Source organism: Pleurodeles waltl, chromosome 5 (genome assembly GCF_031143425.1).
Source record: "Pleurodeles waltl isolate 20211129_DDA chromosome 5, aPleWal1.hap1.20221129, whole genome shotgun sequence".
Taxonomy (NCBI): Eukaryota; Metazoa; Chordata; class Amphibia; order Caudata; family Salamandridae; genus Pleurodeles; species Pleurodeles waltl.
In genome coordinates this window covers 132,495,318-132,515,234 of record NC_090444.1, presented here as the reverse complement: position 1 = coordinate 132,515,234, position 19,917 = coordinate 132,495,318, and the positions used below count along the sequence as shown (strand labels likewise).

Genomic DNA, 19,917 nt, shown 5'->3' with positions numbered 1-19,917 from the left:
CTCTCACCAGAGAAGTATTTTGTGATTTCTAGAAGGAGCTGTATCGGACAGAGGAGCTGGATTATCAAGAGGAGAAAATCTGGCAACACTTGGCCTCTGTTACGGGAACAAGACTAAGGGGGTTATTCCAACTTTGGAGGAGGTGGTAATCCGTCCCAAATGTGACGGATTTACCACCAGCCATATTACGAGTTCCATAGGATATAATGGACTCGTAATACGGCTGGTGGTATATCCGTCACTTTACCGTCACTTTTGGGACGGATTACCACTTCCTCCAAAGTTGGAATAACCCCCTAAGTCCAGAAGAGTGGGAGGCTCTGGATGCCCCTATTAAATGAAATCAGGGATGCACTAATAACATTGCCCTCGGGCAAGGAGGTTGGGGTAGATTTGTATACCTCTTGAATTTTATAAGGTTTTTTTAATAGCTTTAAAGATTACTCTGGTCCAATTATTTTCAGAGGTGCAAAAGGGGTGGCCCGCTCAAGAATCCTAGACACAATCCAATATCCCAGTGTTTAGAAAGAAAGGGACGTCTCCCCTGGAACAAGTTCATACAGATTTATAACACTGCTTAACAATGATTTGAAGATTTATACTAAGGTTTTGGCCACAAGGCTAAGCCAAGTTATAACTAAGTTAGTTTCTTCAAGGAAGCATGGGTTTGTTCCAGGGAGGGGGATGACAGATCACATTCAGCGGGTCACCACATCATTTCGGGTCTCGTCTTATTAGATGTGAAAAGGCTTTTGACAGGGTGTTATCTGTGGGTGGTACTGAAGGACAATAACATAGGACCGGGGGATTATTAAAGCCATATGTGCTGTTTATCTAGATTCCAAACTCCAGACTTGAAATTATGGGCGGCCAATTGGACATAATTAGGGCTACAGGAGGCACAAGGCAGGGGTGTTCTTGCTCTCCCCTTGTGTTTGCCATGTACATAGACCCACTGATCAGATGGACCAAGGCTAACCCATTGGCTAAACCTATGAGTTCTCAAGGATATGACACCAAGATACTGGCATATGCAGACGATATTGCCATTGTGACTCCTGACCTAGACGGGGCTCTAATCAAGCTGGCAAAGGGAGTGGCTGAGTTTGGGGAATTTTCTGGGTATGAGCTGAATAATGACAAGAATCAGTTGGTTGTTAATAGTGAGATTCAAATGGCTGATGATCGTATTACGGACCAGGTGGTGTATTTGGGGGTTACTATTAGCTCTCATCTTGACCAGGTGGTCAAACTGAATTTAGCTCCGGTAATAGAAAAAACAGAAAGGATGTTAGGGGGCTTAACAATCTCCATCTCTCCGTGGTGAGTAGGTGTAATATGATCATAATGCTTTTTCTCCCCAAGGTGCTATAGTTTTTTAGGGCCATTCCGCCCCTTTTTGAAACTAGATGGTTCAAGATAATGGCGGGGCTGGCTAGTAGCTTTATATGGTCTTATGCAAAGCCAAGGAGAGCACTGAGATTTATGATGCTTTCAAGAGAGAGTGGGGGCTGGATAGTCCCTAACTTTAGGTTTTATCAGTGGGAGTGGCTCTCCAATACATGAAGTCACTCATTTGCGCTAGGCCAAGGAGTGATCTATTGGGGGGGGAGTCCCCTCTGTGTATGATTTGCTGATAGGGGATGAAGCGAGAGGCTGCCTTCTAGAAGGCATCAAAATCAGCTATTATAAAAAGACTAACGGCCTGATTATGATATTGGCTGTCCGACCGCCAGATCACCAATATGATGGTGGGGAGGATGCTGCCAAGTCAGCGGCCTTTCGACCGCCATATTATGATCTCCCCGCCGAGCTGGCCAGCGGAAACAGTGCGGCGGCATTGGCTTTGACTCTCAGAGAGAGCCGAGGCCAATGCCACTTCACTGTCAGTACTGCCAGCACACTCGGAATGTGCACTGTCTGCCACAAACCACACATGCATGAGAAATACTGCATGCTTCTTCACCTGTTAACTCCAAAGGCTCTTGGAAAGGGAATATTTGCTTCCCTTACATCAGGCAAAATCGAAGCAAATTTATGTTTACATAATAAAATATTTTAATGAATCAAAGTACCTAAAATTGTGATGCTCACAGTGTTCACTTTTATTTATTTTATAAGTCAAAAATGGCAACAGAAGTACACACAGAGGCAAAGGGAAATACAATTTGGCAGAAAAAAAGGAGACAAGTAGGCAAATAGGCTGAAGCACACACAGGGAAAAGGAAATACAGACTGGTAGAAGAAGGAAGGCAAGGAGACCAAAAGGTTGAGGCAAATTGACAGACAGAGTGGCAGGGAGAGGGATGGATGGATGAGTTGACAGGTAGATGAACAGACAGGTTAGATGGATGGGAGGACAGACAGATGCTTTTGTCTTTGTATATTTATATATCATATGCTAGTTATTCAGTGTACATGCTTTAAAAAGTAAAGTATACATACATAGATGGCCATCCCGTTGAGGTCTGAGCTGACCGAAGCAGCAGTCGGCGATGTGTTGGGGACAGTGTTGGTGCTGGTCTCACTGATGTGTACTTTGGAAGTAGGAATTCCCAATGCTTTGCTGGCAACCTGAGTAACACAAACGTTTGTGACTGTGTGGACATGCCATTGTCATCCTCATAGATTACTGGAATACTGTGTGATGCGCCATACACATTTAGCCTTCCACTGCCATGCACCTTATGAAAGGTGAACCAACTATCATGACCAAGTGACCCTGAAATAAATATATACTGTTCTCAGTAAAGGGTTGATGTATTTCTACCAAAGCCTCTTTAACAACGCACACTAGTGTTCTTCAAACAAAATTGGTAATATGTTTGTTTAGAAAATAATGAATAAATATATTTTCCAGCAAGATTTCTTCTCTAATAAACATTTTTCAGAAGTTCGACCTTTGTCAGGAATCCAAAATCAAAGAACTGCTGTAGAAGCTCTGCACATATTATTCAGCTGTCATTGCCTGCATATTTTACTACTTAGATAAATATACAGCCAAGACCTTCTGAAACACTGATTACATTCTCAGATGCCATTGAGAACATGTAAATCATATTGTATATTACATTTTGTTTTATGTTACCTAATCATTATATCCACTGCATACCAATAGAGTTTGCCCAGGGGTACTACTCCTTTCAAATCATGTCGTTATTTAATGCTCTTTAAAATAAGACTTGACTTCCCATTTAGTACTTGTCAGTTGATATAGCAGTCAGGGCAGTGCTTAATTTGAACCAGTGGTTTCCGGTGGTCTGCACCGGCACGTAATTTTAAACACCGGTGCTTGTGGCAGCTGCCACATGGCGATGCCCTCTGTGCAATTAAGGGATGAGCAGAACAAGAGGGGCCTCAGACAGTCTCACCTGTCACACTTGTAGGAGTGTGATGGTTAGTAGTTGTGCAGGTACTGTCTTTAGCAGTGCAGGCAGCGGCAATAGGTGGAATAAAAGCCGCGGAGGCGTCCTGACGAGGGACCCGGCACTAATTTCCTCACAATTTAACCACTAAGGGCCTGATTTATACTTTTTTTAGCACCGCATTTGCGTCATCTTTTGACGCATAAGCAGCGCAAGCTTACTAAATATAATTGAATTTTGTAAGTTTGCGCTGCTTTTGCGTCGAAAAATTACGCACATGTGCGCTAAAAAAGTATAAATCAGGCCCTAAGTCACCTCCAGTGTTAAGGCATCACCACCACATTTAGAGACTTTTCCAATGAACATGGAGAAACATTCTTTTGCTACCCATCAGTGGTTGGACGACAGTGAGGACCATAGTATATGCTGTCATTTGTTTAATACAGAGCAAAAGCAAAAATGGCAGTCACCCAATTATCAAATATTTGGTTGCTCCACTGCATTAATGGCCTGTTAGAAATGACAATGGTCTGCAGTTCACATCACAGATAATGGATGATGATAATGGAGTCCACGCTGTGTAACAATTTTACTTAAATTCAATTGAATACCTGAACCATCTTCGTGTGAAGTCCTTGGCCCATTTCAGTCCCTCCGTGCGTAAGCAGCACCGATCCATCTTTGTACACAAGCACAAGAGCCCCCGCCTGTGAATAAAACAAAAACAGCTCAGCATTGTACGTTGCGGGATAACGTCTACTGGTATAAGAAACGCACAATAAAAAGTCTGTTCTCACCATTTTGACATTTATCGCTCCTTTGGCTTATTTTTGATGTATGTGCTAGAATTTTCCAGAACAATAATAACATGCATGAGTGAAACGTTTTCCCAGGGGGCAAAAAGTATAGTTTGTGACATGGCAGAGGGCTGCACTGATGCCAGCAGTGTGTGTTTATGTGGGGGTGGGGAGGTGGTTAAGTTGCATATTGTGCAAGGGTGACTTGTGGAGTTATTTTGAGGGTTTTATTCCGTACTGCTCTAAAAAATTAAGGGGCATATGTATACTCTGTTTGCGCCGAATGTGCGTCAAAATTATTGATGCACAATCGGCGCAAACCCTGCCCCATATTTATACTTTGACGTCCGACCCCGCAGGCGTCAAAATTCCACCATGTGCGTCATTTTTTGGAACCAGCCTTGCGTTAATTATATGCAAGGTGGGCGTTCCCTTCCAAAAAATGGCTTTAAGGTCTGTGCCCCTTATTTATACTCTGGCGTCATTTTGACGCACAGGATGGGGTGGGCCTTAAAAAATGGCGCACAGCCTGATGGGTGCTGTTTTTTAACGCCTGGGTCAGGGCAGGCGTTAAGGGACCTGTGGGCTCGGAAGGAGCCCAGAGGTGCCCTCCCCTGCCCCCAGGGACACCCCCTGCCACCCTTGCCCACCCCAGGAGGACACCCAAGGATGGAGGGACCCATCCCAGGGAAGGAAAGGTAAGTTCAGGTAAGTATTTTTTTCCAATTTTTTTTGTGGCATTGGGGGGCCTGATTTGGGCCCCCCTACATGCCACTATGCCCAATGACCATGCTCAGGGGACATAAGTTCCCTGGGCATGGCCATTGGGCAAGGGGGCATGACTCCTCTCTTTGCTAAGACAGGAGTCATGTCAATGGAGGCTGGGCGTAAAACAAAAATGGCGCAAATCCGGTGTGAGGCCTGAATTTTGCCTCAGACCTGACTTGCACCATTTTTTGACGCACAACCCCCATTTTCCCATACGCCGGCGCTGCCTGTTGTGAGTCATTTTTTTTGATGCACACCAGTCCGCAGCGCCGGCTAACGTCATTCCATTAATAAGGCGCCCGCATGGCGTGTTGGAATGGCGTTAGCCGGCGGTAAATATGGGCCTAAATCCCCAGGAGGAGATTTACAAACATTTTGCGCTGGGTTAGCCTCTCAAAAGTGATGCTAACCAGCACAAAATGTTTTTTCCTAATTTACTTAACAGCACAAAACTTGTTTTGCTTTGGAAAGCACCCTAAAAGTGACGCAAAGCAGCGTGCAAACCCATATCTACAAACACTAGTAGACAGGGTTTGCGATAAATGTTAACACCATTTAAAAGCAGGCATTAAAAGGGGAAATGTTGTCATTTCACCGTTTTGTCTGACTTTGCATGCGTGCTGCACTGTGCAGCATGCATACAAAGTAGAAAAACTTTTAAAGTGTGTCTAATCATACTATTTTGTACTGGAAGGGTATTCTGGACTCATGCAGACACTCCTGCACTAAAGCACAAAGGGGTGTGCATGGAGGCACTAGGGAAGGCGAGGAGAGTGCCATATCTGTATATGGCACTCTCCTGCTCCCTCCCTGCCACACAATGCAGCAGAGCATTTTTCACTGCTGCGCTGCATGACTATTTGGTAAATCTGGGCATAAGTGCATTCGAGTCTTCCATGCTTGATGTGGGGACATCCAGGAGAATCATGAACACTCGCCTGGAGCCAGTAGCAATAGTTTCTGCATGCCAGTGGGCCCTGTGAGGTGAAGAAGATTGCTTGGAGGGAGCAAAGTCCAGGGGTGATCCCATTGCATGGATTCCGGGAGTGGAGTGTGAGAGTCTAGATTATCTAGACAACAGCACTGATGGGGCTGCAGGAGAATGTGACAAAGTCCACCACCCTTTCCCTTTGCCAGTAGGGGGAGCAGTGGAGAATAAGCGTAATGCACTCTGCCCTAAGAGGGTTGTCACCTTGTTCGTACAAATCGTGTCCCCTATACGCCATGTGGGGCGGCAGTGAAGAGAGAGGGCCATCACCCTCTTTGTGCTGCTGCAGTTTTTCCTGCGTGTCAGGAGGAAGGGTCCATGAATGAGGAAGGGAGTTGTCACCCTGAATCCACATGCAGCTGAGAAGACAATGCAGACCATGACTCATGGAGAGTCAGAGCAATGACTTCATCTCCCCATCTGGGTGCATTGTAGACCTGCCGCTGGATCCCAGGAGACACATACTGCATCAGGAGAGCACTGAGGATGGCATCCGCCATGACTGCAGCTTCTCTCTGTCTGGACACAGCCAGACTGCCAAGGGGACCATGGAGACTCTGAATTGCCACTCCGAGAGAGCCAATAAGATCTACAATCGGGCTACCGGGGAGCTTGCTCTGAATTGACGTGCTCCACTGCAGGAGCTCAGGGATTTTACTAAAGAGCCCTCATAGAACTTTCTGAGACTCTAATGCCTTAGCGGGGCCTCACTTCGATGTCACTGAACTGGAAAACTAATCCTGTTAACACTGTGGGCCTGCCGCAAGAAGGCTGTGTAAATTGTTTGCAGTGCATTGTATTGACCTTTGTGTTAGTACATAAATACTGTTTTTGAACAAAAAACAAGTAGTTGACAGGAGGGGGCTGCCAGATGCATTTGTGAGTTGTGAGTCTGTGCTCGCCTTACACGTACCACCTCCCAGAGAAGCCTTGGACTGCCCGACCCACCCTACCAGTGACAATCAAGTGCTAAAGGGGTTTGTGACCCATTTGCTCAGAGACCCTAGTAGGCCAGTTTCCAGGACATCAGGAGCAAAAAGACCCAACCACCATGGTTGGGCCAAGTAATTCCTGCTTGCCCCATGTCCTCAGAAATGCGTTATCAAAGGTGGGTTTTGTAGTTAAGGGTGAAGCTAAGACATTTTCTAGCACTGAGACTTTTGCAAATCATTCAAATAGCTTGGCCAACTAAAGCAGAGTCTCAAGAATATAGCGTTCAGTGTGACATCAAGTTAGTTAAAACCTGTAGAAGGACCAATTTTGATGAAAACATTTTCAGCTAAGTGGTAGCTATTCATTAGAGGAATGTTGTTAAAGTCCTAATTGCACGTAATTTTAGATTATATATACGACTTTCGAAATGTTACAATTATAGATTAATAAAAGATGAAGAGAGTGCATCATGGCCAATCTAAATCTTTCAATTAATCTGACAACTTTTTATTTCAAAATCTTAAAATGCTATTATTGTGTTGGACGATGTATTTCCTTTAACACATCTATTCAGCGTGGCAAAATATTTTATATTCTTCCAAGCTATATATTTGTTCTTCCTGTGGAGTATAAGATATCTTCTGAGTTTTAGCCTTCTACTTTTGTGCCTTGTGTCTGTTGATCGCATTTCTATCTATAATTGTACAGTCCCAGATTGATTTCTCTCTCTAGTGGCCTATGCATATCCTCATTATGTGAATATGCTTTACTTGTTTATTGTCAATGTGGTCCACAGAATTTATAATGAGTGTTTGCCCAGCAGCGGATCCTGCTCGCGATGGGCAATAAGCATTTAGTGATGTTTTAATGTCCATGAGGAGGCCAATAAAACTATCATCCAACTAGATTCCAGTTAATAATAAATCTAGCTCCTTTTTGATGATAAGATCTCACAAGATTCTATTAACACTAGTGGTTCCCAAAACATTGCAGGGTTCTCTGGGCCCTATTCACAGGAACTATGAGCTTCTTAGGATAAGCAGTAATTAAAGCATGTTTAAATGAAGTCAGGAACTCTTTCTTAAAAGTGGCCTGTCCACTTTGGGGTTGGAGATGAGTTAGGTAAATGGTTAGTTCAGTTCTGGTTATACCATTGTGTTATTGAGTGAGAATATTTGGTACATTGACTAGTTCTTTCAAGCAAAATTGTGCTACTGCTCTTATGTTGGCTGTGCCATGGACTTTAGTCCTTGTGACCACTAAGAGCCCAAAGAGTGAGATGTTTGCCTGTCATTGTTTAAAAGTGCATAGAGGGATGTTCTGTCTGTCAAATACTCTAAGTACTATGGGCCTGATTACAACTTTGGAGGAGGTGTTAATTCGTCCCAAAAGTGACGGTAAAGTGACGGATATACCAACAGCCGTATTACGATTTCCATAGGATATAATGGACTCGTAATATAATACGGCTGGTGGTATATCCGTCGCTTTACCGTCACTTTTAGGACGGATTAACGCCTCCTCCAAAGTTGTAATCAGGCCCTATGTGTTTTGACTTAATTCAGTCGGGTAAATAGCAGCTGTAGGCAGATGCTGGATTTAACTCTTGGGCACCCCTATTATCATAAGCCTGGTTCTCTGTACTAGCTGGGCATACGGACCAGTTCCGTGGGCTCCACCCTGCCTTGATCTCTAAGCAAACAAAAATCTTCACTTGATCTTCACATATTATCTACTAGAGCACAGTGACTGTCATACAAAAAACACAAGTGTTGTTCATTGTTTACCCACCTGATTCAGGAAGGCAAGAGTGAAGCATATCCCAAACTTAGTTGGAATAATGGCCATGCCCCTTTTCTTCCAACGGTGCTGACTGGAAACAAAATTAAAGAACTTTTACATAGGATACTTCCATCACACACAAGTGTTTGTTTTCTTCAAGTATTGCAGATAACAGTTTCATTTCCATCATTGTAAGAGTGAAAAACAGTAACTAACAGACACACTAATCCATCTATTTTCAATAAAGGTTGAATTTCACAGTACCTCTTTGATCTATTTCAGAAATACATGTTACTTTGTCACGTTCTCATGACATGGTCAACTTCACCATTGGTGTAGGGCCATCTGGCCCTAATATTCCTGTTACCACAACAAAGATAGTACAGCCAGTGGGTAAAAAGCAGATATGATCTGAGTTGGTACTACTTGATTAAAGAGATGTTCCAAACCTACCGTTCATCACAGGTAAAACAATGACAACCTCACATTCATGAAGTGACATGCTTCATCATAGGGCCCTCTCTTGCTTGGATGTGGCTTTAATTGGGGGCACGTGATTTATTTTTCTGTGGCAAATTATTTTAGGGCAATAGAGATCTTGTGCATGAATATAGTCCTAAAACATCACTTAACAGGAATTAAGTAATTAACTTAATTGACATGTCTGTGTGCGGTTAACTCCAGCGAGGGTAAGGCACATTCACCAGAATTGTGCCTGTGTTAGAGCAGTGTGAAACAATTGAGTGCCTATTCCTGCCCAGCACCCTTATACACAAAAGGATATGAGTGTGAGAAGGTCACTTGAGTCTTAGGGCCAGATGTAGGAAACAAAAATTTTGCGACTTGCAAATTGCGAGCCTGATCGACTTGCAATTTGCAACTCGCAAAACCATATGCAGAAAGGTGTCTCAGACACCTTCTGCAACTCGCTATGGGGTTGCAAAGACCCACCTCATTAATATTAATGAGGTGGGTCGCAGTTTGCGACCCCATAGCGAGTCCCTGCACTCACAGGGATGGTGGCCTGCTGTAGTCAGCAGACCTCCATGTCTGTGACTGCTTTTTCAATAAAGCATTTTTTTTTTCATTTTGCAGCCCGTTTTCCTTAAAAGAAAATGGGCTGCAAAATGAAAACTAAACCGAAACCATTTGGTTTCGTTTTTTTCAGAGTAGGCAGTGGTCCATAGGACCACTGCCTGCTCTGAAAAAATATTGTTTTTGGCATTGAGTGACACTGGTGGTAACTGCAAGTTGGTTTGCGACCGCATTCTCGGTCACAAAGCAACTCAGCATGGTGATGCGGTCGCAAATAGGAAGGGAACACCCCTTCCTATTTGCGAGTCGCATCCTCAAATTGCGAGTCGGTACCGACTCGCAATTTGAGGATGAGCATCGCTTTCGGCCTTTTGCATGCCGCAAACTGCGTTTGTCGCAGTTTGCGACATGCAAATGGCTTCCTACATCTGGCCCTTAGTTCTATGAGATGTCTCACTTCACTTGCACGAGGAGCCAGATTTGAGCTGCAGGTGCCTTCTGTCAACTAGCTCTGTTGTCTTTGTCTCTGCAGAAAATGCACAGATCTTTTCTTAGCTGAGTTTTCTTGGGTGAATAAGAAGAAACTCCTCCACTTCAGACATGACAAATGTCTCAGTCTGTGACTCACTGGCCTTTGAGTTCATGAGCAGCCTGGTCTGTAGCATCTCTCTGGTAGCCCTTTTTGTAATGGTACTTAGAGACGAAGCAGCCTTGAAATATCTCATTGAAATAGCATGCTTGTATCCTCAGTAGACTCTTTACACCTTGCTTTGCTTGAGGGTAAATGACTCTCTCCTCTCATAATTGGGGTAAACATAGGACTCAAACTGCAAGTTCAGACCAGCCTGCATAATGTTGCAATCCTCAATTGGGTCAGTGACTAGAAGGGTGAGACTATGGCTCTCTTCTCCAGCAAGATGAAGGATCAGGCAGCTTTTGCTTACATTTCTGTTTATTACAAGGGCCATGTTATTTACTGACAGTTTATGTGCATAATACACTGTTTGCAGACTCTCTTTAATCACAATAATATATACACGTAGATACACGTTCATATATCATGGATATATTGTAAGAACTTGTCATGAATAAGACAATCTTTAAAATATAAAGTTTTCTTATCCCATAACTTGATATCAATAGTTTTAAATGCATGTTATATTTATATGCCTTATCTGTCTTGCAAGGTTATTGAAAGTTAGAAAAGCAATACATCAAAATAGTAGTAATACCATATAGTGAGAGGGGCTATGGTCAGTCAGGCATGGATGGCACCAGGATATTGTAACCAAAATATTGTCTGGTCGAAATAGTGTCTATCAAATATCATTTACTAAAATGCTGCTGCTTTGAAGCTTTTAATAGAAAATCTATAAATGTGTGCCCAATGGCATAATATTTTCGCAAACAATATTTAGAACACAATATTTCTGTTATATCATATTTTAACTAGTGATATTCTGACTTACAACCATCACTTCTAGATCTGTTGGAGCATCAGTCAGAGTTTGGATTGGCCCACCAGACTGCATTCATAGAGTGGGTGAAAGGATCAGCAGCTTCAAGCAGTGGCTTCCTTGCTATTTACATTTGTGCTCTCGCTGTTAGTGATCTGAGGCACTTAAATGATGACATTTTCCTTCACTATGTTCTCCTCCATAATACTGATAGCCAAAGGAGTTTGCGACATTCAAGAGTGCCCTGTACTGTGGTCCTCCAGAGAGCAACAGCTGCTGCTTACTGCACAAGTTTTGTGGAAACATCCTCACTGGACCTTATATACAAGATCCATCATTTGTGGAGTTGCTAAATGAATTAAGTTCTGTTTCCTATCGCGTGTAAGCACCGAGTCCAGTGTGGCTCTCATAGCCTTGCATGTTGTGACAAAACTACACAACCTACACTTTACAATCGCATACATGACTAATTTATACTTTGAAAGCTTTTTATTGTTTATAAAAAAAAAATATAGGTTATTGGAAATAAAGAAACAACAATACCTGTCAGGGCAAGCCACAAAAGTCACTAAGTTAACCCTCTAGCAGCTTGGCACAAAAGCAGTCATGCTTAACTTAGAGCACTGCGTTAAGTATTTATGCAACACACAAACAGTAATAAAGTGAAGACACACCACACAAGAGAAATCCCAAACCAAGTAAGCAAAACAGAGTCAAATTTAATAAATTATTTGGCACCAAACAGAAACAAATTTAATCAGTAGAACTGGAGTTAGATATTTTTAAAGTTTTTAGTAGAATATAGTGCCTAAAAGGTCAAAGCAACAACCGAGGGCATCTAGTCATGCGAAATCAGGGACAAGGTGAAAGTTATGGCCGACCACAATGGAGCGCAGCCCAGGTACACAAAGTGGACTGGACCCTGTCTCGGCTTGCCTTTGGCCTTAGAAGAAATTTTTAAGAAAAATGTCTGTCAAGGTAAGGTCAGTGGGGCAAAGCAGGGTCCAATGAGGTGGTGTCAGCTTCAGGAAGCCTCTGGACAAACTTCTAGTGGAGATTGCAACATTCTGACCTTTTCACTTTTTTGGAAGCCAAAATTATCCGGTGGAACAAAATTGCATACTGTAGCTGGCAAGGACTCCATGAGGTCAGACAACCTTCTGACGAAGACCAATCAACAGAATTTGCTGCCGTGCAGAAGAAGGTAGTGGGAGCTGAACAGAAGTCAGACTGTCTGGTGATGGACCTTGGGCAGATTGGTGAGCTGGTAGGTCCTGCTCTTCTGTCAGTTCTCTGGGCCCTTTTTGGCTGAAAAATTTCCAAGTTCCAAGGTTTTGCTTTTGGCTGTTTGGGCACAACTTCAAAGGGCCCAGGAATGGATGGGCACTGCTTGAAGGGTAGGACTCCCTTAAGGCATGGTCCAGGTGCAGGGTTCAATGTGATGGAGCTTATTGTCTCCTTGTAGGTCAGAACAGGACAGAAAACTAGCCCTTGAAGTCACTGTGGTACTCCTGGGTTTATGCAGCAAGGCAGTCCTCAAGCAGCAGCACAGTCCTCTGAAGATACAAGGCATGCTTCAAGCAGCCAGGGCTACAACAACCTGGACGTTCACACTCAAACATTGGTGCACTGTACCAACTTCAGGACACATGTGGGTGGGAAAGTCAAAGCTGGTAGCAGCATGGCAGTCCTCTGAGGTACAAAGCATATCTCAAGGAGCAGGGCAGTCTTCTGAAGTACAAGCCAGGCCTTCAGCATGTCCTCCACAGGTCCAGCAGTGTACTGAGTTTGGTCTGAGGGTCCAATATATATACCTGGAGCCAGCCCTATAAGATGGTGAAAAGTCTAGAAACATCTAGAAATCCCCCACATCTGGTTTTGGAAATGTCCTTCCTTCCGTGCCCAGGCTACAAGAGGTGTAGGGTGACAAAAGACTAAGTGGGACAGGGAACATCTCCGCCCCTCCCATCCTGGTAGTATGGCCCATCCTGCCACTCCTAGTCCCCCTTTGTCCCACTGTCTTGGAGGAATGGACAAAGGCCAACTGCCACTCTGTTCACAGTCATGTGACCCAAGGCACAAGCAGCAGCACCAAATGGTTAAGATGAGAAAATGGCAACTTTAAGAAATTTGCATTTTCAGAAATGTGGCTTAAAATCCGTCTTTACTATTAAAGAGGGTATTATGTATACACTGTAGTCTGAGTGAATGTATTATGTATACACTGTAGTCTGAATTGATACACTTTTGCCATACTGGTTTACACTGGCTTATTTTGAACTATCATTTTGGTTTAAACTTCATACTGTTATGTCTGCAATTAAGTGGAAATTCCCAATTGTAAGGGAAAGGTCAGTGACCAATACTAGAAAAAGACCCATGACATGGTCACTGATTTAGAATGCACATATTCCAACCAGAGATCCTGCCAGACTGTTCTACTGCCATACCATCCATTCATATGCTGAAAGCTGATACTCAGCCAATTCTGAGAGGAGAGGAGCAAAGACCAGCTGATGAGTGTTTTCCTTTTAAGCAAGTTCTCTCTCTCAACAGAAGTCAGTGACAAACACAATTTCTTTATGTAAACAAGTTTGCAGTGCACTGAATTCCAGGCACACTCTAGATGCAAGTTAAGGTACTCCATGCTCTCATAGTGTAGTGCATAGAAGTAGTCTTCATGTTGTTAGGATGCCAATGACATTTCAACCATATTAGAAATGTTCATTTTATTCTCACTGTTATTGACATGCATTCGTGCTGTTTCAATTATATTCTGTTTAGTTATTACTCTTGTGCTAAGCAACAGGATTCAACTGTTGACCTACAGAGCACTTTGAAACATAAAGCATATTTTCTTTGTGCAGTGCTTGTGTGTGAAATTCTAAGAATGAAATTGGGTTTCAATTACCACTGTGTCACTGATACCTTTTAACAGACTGGTTGTACTACAGGAAGCAAGGACATCACATCAACAGGTATGATGTTGAGTGGGGTTATGTGGGGCTACAACAACCTGAACTAAACCTGAGCCTCGGTTTACACAACAGATGTTTCTAAACTACTGACCAAAAAGGGAATGAGGCACTGTCTATCCTTCCATCCTTGTTACATACAAGAAAATACTTGACACTTCCTCTCCCTTCTCCATATGTTGTTTTACTATTCACCACCTCACTCTCTCGCCTTCTTTCTCATCACTTTAATTCTCCCCATCTTCTTTTCATTTTCTCTGTCCTCATCTACTTCCATTCACTTTTTCAAATATGCCAATTTTCTCCTCCCATTTGTTTTTTCATTCTCCATCTTTATTTTGTATTTCTTTCTCTTTCCCTTTTTCCTTCAGTTTTACATCTCTAGCTTGGATCTCCTTACTCCACACCATTTTCCTTTGCCTACCTCCTACTGCCTTCATCCTCTTAACTCTCATCCGTCTTTCTCTCCTGCCCTCCTCCATTTTCAATTTGCCCTTCTCCTCCTGACACCAGCATCCTAATCCCCTTGTTTCTTTCGACTTCCCTCTTACACTGTCCTTCTCCTGCATTGTCTCTCCCACTTGTGATGTACCTCGCTTATGTCTCCTCTCATCCAGGCCCCATACCTCCCTATCTTCTGTTCAGGCCTGTCTCTCCCTTTTGTTTATCTTTCTCTTTTGTGCACACCCCTTCCACCCCTCTTTAATTCTACTTCTTTGTTTCAGTCTCTCCTCACTTCCACTCTTGGCACATGTATCAAAGTTCAGATTTGCGACTCGCAAATTGCGAGTCAGAGTGTCTCGCAATTTGCGAGTCGCAAATCTGAATGTAGGGCAGTGTCCTTGACACTAATTGCGACTCGCAAGGGGGTCGCAAATGCCCACCTCATGAATATTCATGAAGTAGGTCGCAATTTGCGACCACTTTGGGAATGGCGGCCTTCACAGGGATGGTGGCCTGCTGGAGACGGCAGACAACCATGTCTGTGACTGCTTTTTAATAAAGCAGTTTTTTAAAAGAAAACTAGATGCATTACAAAAACAAAAAATACGTTTTAGTTTCATTTTTTCAGAGCAGGCAGTGGTCCGTAGCTTCCAGTTACATAAGACATGACACATTGGCATCAATGTCATGGAATTCTCCATATTGATTTATTGGAGTTGGTATTTGCACTTGAGTATGAACATGGATTAAAAAAATTATTCCTTTCGGTTCTTGGAGAGAACAATATAAAATATTGCAAATTCCTTTAACTGATCTTAGTAAGAGTTTAGAGTCAGTGATAATAAACTAGCAACCACTACCCTGGGCCATGCTGATGTGAACTTGCAGAGCAGTGTGTGAGGCAGTGCAGGAAACTCCTTATGCAACATGCCAAGAGGGCAGGACACATGGGGACCTCTTCCCCTTTGCAAATGGGTTACCACCTACTTTCAATAGGCGGTAAACTGCGAATGTTTTGCAACCACATTTGAGTCACAAAACATTCATACATACCTCTGCGAATCGGTATTAGAAAGGGACGCCCTTGACAAGCCCCTTCCTAATACCGAATCGGTATGTAGTCGCAATTCCAATTTGTGATTCGGTAACAAGTTACCGAATCGCAAATTGCACTTGATACATACCAAAATGCATTTTTGCAATCGCAAACGGCCCATTGGGCTGTTTATGATTGCAAAAGTGTTTGATACATCTGGCCCATTATCCTTATAAAACAGTGAGAATGCTGTTGTTACATAGGTTACCTGATTAGCGTCAAAAATAAAGTCACATGGGCGAGCGTGCTTCGAACAAGCCCAGTGATGCGTTGATTTCTCACTCGCAAGAGAGTCTGTGTGTTGTTCCTTCTCCAGTCGGGTTGACGTGCGTCATTTCCTCTCTCCCGCAAGAGAGCGATGTGTCAATTCCCAGACCGGCACCTCTGGTCCGGGCAGGCTTTGCGTTGATTTTTCACACCCAGTGATGTTGCGTTGAAATTCGGTTGTACGGTGTCAGGAAACGACACTGTGCAGGGTTTGCATCATCAGCATCCGCTAACGGGTGTTGCGCGTCGTTTCTCCAGCCGTGATGTGTCGATCTCCCAGCCCCAATGCAAGTGGAGCACCGATTTTAGTTTTAGCTGTCAGGTTGGCGGCACGTCGTTTATCAGCCGCGTTGCGGATGGTGCATCGAAAGTTTCCCCGCACTGTGGTCTCTGTGTGGATTTATGTGCTTTTCCACCAGCTGCACCTTTCAAGGGCCCAGAAACAGGTTGGCAGGGCAGGAGTCTCAGCAGAGAGTCCAGGTGCTGGCAGAGAGAAGTCTTTGATGTCCCTGAGACTTCAACAACAGGAGGCAACGTCAGGACAAACCCTTGGAGATTTCTTCACAAGCGGGATTCTTCACCAGTGGTAAGTAACACAAAAGTCAGTCTTTGTCCTCTCTCAGGTACAAGCAGCTACTGCAGGCCAACCCAGCAATGCACAGTCACAGGCAAAGGGGGAGTACTCCTCCTCCAGCTCTCCAGCTCTTCTCCTTGGCAGAGGTTCCTCTTGGTTCCAGAAGTAATCTGATTTTCAGGGTTTTGGGGTCCAATACTTATACCCATTTCTGCCTTTGAGGTAGGCCTACTTCAAAGAATAGTCTCTGTTGTTTACAACTTCCTGTCTTGCCCGGGCCAGGCCCCAGATGCACACCAGGGGGTTGGAGACTGCATTGTGTGAGGGCAGGCGCAGCCCATTCAGGTGGTGGGGTAAGTGACCACTCCTCCCCTCCAGCTCAGATGGCTCATCAAGATATGCAGGCTATACACCAGCTCCTTTTGTGTCCCTGTCTAGAGGAGATTCACAAACAGCCCAATTGTCAAACTGACCTAGACTGGCAATCCATAAACAGGCCGAGTCACAGAGTGGTTTAAGCAAGAAAATGCCTACTTTCTAAAAGTGGCATTTTCAAAAACACAATCTTAAAATTCACTTTACTAAAAGATGTATTTTTAAATTGTGAGTTAAGAGACTTTAAACTCCACATATCTATCTGCTCCCAAAGGGAATCTACACTTTAGTAATATTTAGAGGCAGCCCCGTGTTAACCTATGAGAGATATAGGCCTTTCAAAAGTGAACACTGAATTTAGCAGTATTTCACTGTTAGGACAAGTAAAACACATCTGTACATGTCACACCTTTAACATACACTGCACCCTGCCTATGGGGCTACCTAGGGCCTACCTTAGGGGTGCCTTCCATGTAGAAAAAGGGAATGTTTAGGCCTGGCAAGTGGGTACACTTGCCAGGTTGAATTGGCAGTTGAAAACTGCACACACAGACACTGCTGGGGCAGATCTGAGCCATGTTTACAGGGCTGCTAGTGTGGCTGGCACAATCAGTGCTGCAGGCCCACTAGTAGCATTTGATTTACAGGCCCTGGGCACCTCTAGTGCAATGTACTAGGGACTTACTAGTAATTCAAATATGCCTATCACGGATAAGCCAATTTACACATATAATTTATTCAGGGAACACTTACACTTTATCACTGGTCAGCAGTGGTAAAGTGTCCAGAGCAAACAAAACAGCAAAAACAGAGTCCAGCACACAGAAACAACCTGGGAAGCAGAGGCAAAAAGTTAGGGGAGACCACACCAAGGATGCAGCTGCATTCCAATGAAGACGAGCGCTGAGCCCCAGTCCTTGTTTATCTCATCCAATACAGCCCCTTTTGTGCTCGTCACTGCCTGCAACAAATCTACCTGACCAGAGACACTAGCTAGGGCAAGCACTGGAAATGGCAATTGATGTGGCTTTAAAGGAATGATGTATGTTATTGAGAAGCATTGGAAGCAGATAGCAATTGGGTATGCATTTGTGTGGAAGCAAAGAACTGTAGAATAATATCAGTGTAGGTTAAATGGTCAGGTGATAGTTGCACTTTCAAGCTGGTCCTAAAAATCCATGTTGGTTAACAACTGCGCTGTCCTTCCATCTGTGCTGCTGTCAGAGAATCATCATATATTATCTAGTTATCTAAGACACTTTGGTAGCTCTACAATGTCATATGTGCGCCTCTGAAAGCATTAGAGGAAACTGTGGGCTTTTTGGTAGGCTGATCCTGAAGCAGGATACTTCACTTGCAAATGTCCCAGTTCAAAGCTTTTCCAATTTTCAAATATTTTTGGTGTAAGATTAGCCACTGGAAGGGACAGTCTAGTATTTATGCTTACATCGCTAAGTAATTGAAAGACTGGTACCCTTTTGAATGGGAAAGCAACACCATGCTTGTGTTGACTCATTGCCATTTTAGACTCCATTTTCTTGCTTGCAGCATTCACTGTAGAAATGTACAAAAGCCTCTTTCCAACATATAAGATTTATAGCTGAAAGTGAATCTTCATTGACTATCGAATTTGTGCCAATGCAAGAGTGAGTCCATGCATTTAGGAATGTGTGTAGATGAGTGGCTGCTATGGTGCATATGCCTGTGTGTATGCTAACAGTAAGAAAATAGTTTTTGTAGGAGGCTTTCTAGACTCCTTCAGACTATTTCCCACTGTAACTGCCATGAAGCACTAAGGTTGTGTTATTGGAGAATTCCATATGGTTGGCACCACTGCTCTTGTGGAAGTCAATTTTGGTTCCTTCTGTTGCCTTCATTAACCATGAGATTAATATAGACTTGAAATACATCCAAGAACCCCATGACTAAATTATATGGAAGGCATCAGTGTTGAACTAGAAAGACCGGATTTTAACCACCACTCTATTGTGAAAATGGATAAAAAGTGGGTTTGGGATATTTCTTATGACACAGACCGCACCAGGTTCAGAATGGACATTATTCAAACATGCTGACATTTCATACCTGTATCTCTTGACCTTTATCCTTGTCACAATTGCAATAAATGCATGTTTCTTTTTTTTAAGTTATTTTAACAATGTTTGTAACCTGTTTATTGTGCCATTACTGAGATCTGCCGGTTTTATAACGTTAGACCTGTTTTCATTAATTTGCTAATGCTTCATTTTGCCATAATCCGTTACTTTTTGGGCCAGTTTTAACTCATGCTATTAAGATCAGGGCTGTTTTGTTTACTGAGTGAATTATGGTCTCAGTGACGATTTTAGTGTCTTTAACTCTGGTTTATTGTTTTTATGTTTGATTGTTGGTATAGTTGAATTTGTTTTAACTGAAATAAAATGAGCTGCCTAGGTGATTGCATGGGTGAATGAATGAGTGATTGACTGGAATAGCCACATACAAAATAGCAAATTAGTGTCCTGTCATTAAAAGATCAGACATATTGGCGGTGACAAAGCTTTTGGATATGGTTCTATAACATGATACAGTTCAATATCCTGAGACATCGGTCTTCATCGGATTGCCCTTGGACATAGAATGAATTTGTGTTTTAGGAAGATTAAATTAAACATTGTGTGTGTCACATACTCTAGCTCTACCCAGTGACTGATCTTCAGACCATATAGAGACCTCAACTCATCTTACTGGTCTACGATCAGCCAGGTGGGCCTTGTCTGTGTCTTCAAGACGTGGTCAGAACAGCTCAGCCAAGTGGCAACAAGTGATTTCACATTTTCAATAACATTTTCAATAAAGCTGACATTTATTTGCAACCTTTTTGAATCGCTTGAGCTAGATTAGGGTACAATATTACATTTTCATCATTGATGCAACTGCATTACAACCATCCACCAGGAGTAGACAGACTTTGATAAGATTTAATTGACTAATTCATTGATGGAGGAGTCAAATATATGTATTGAATCTTTGACACAAATAGTGATTCATGTTTTTTATCAACTGAACATGCTGCTTGTCC

The 19,917-nt window shown here is 43.1% G+C and overlaps 1 protein-coding gene across 1 annotated transcript in view; it reads right to left on the bottom strand.

Annotated features, from left to right (window-relative positions):
• The window catches only part of XDH (xanthine dehydrogenase), a 411,630-nt gene that overhangs the window by 77,318 nt on the left and 314,395 nt on the right, over positions 1-19,917 (bottom strand). Inside the window, exons 28-30 of the mRNA XM_069233805.1 lie at positions 8,643-8,724; positions 3,977-4,072; positions 2,446-2,574 (exon numbers count right to left, since the gene is read on the bottom strand). Of these exons, the coding sequence (XP_069089906.1) occupies positions 2,446-2,574; positions 3,977-4,072; positions 8,643-8,724 (307 nt within the window). The remainder of the gene's footprint in view (positions 1-2,445; positions 2,575-3,976; positions 4,073-8,642; positions 8,725-19,917) is intronic.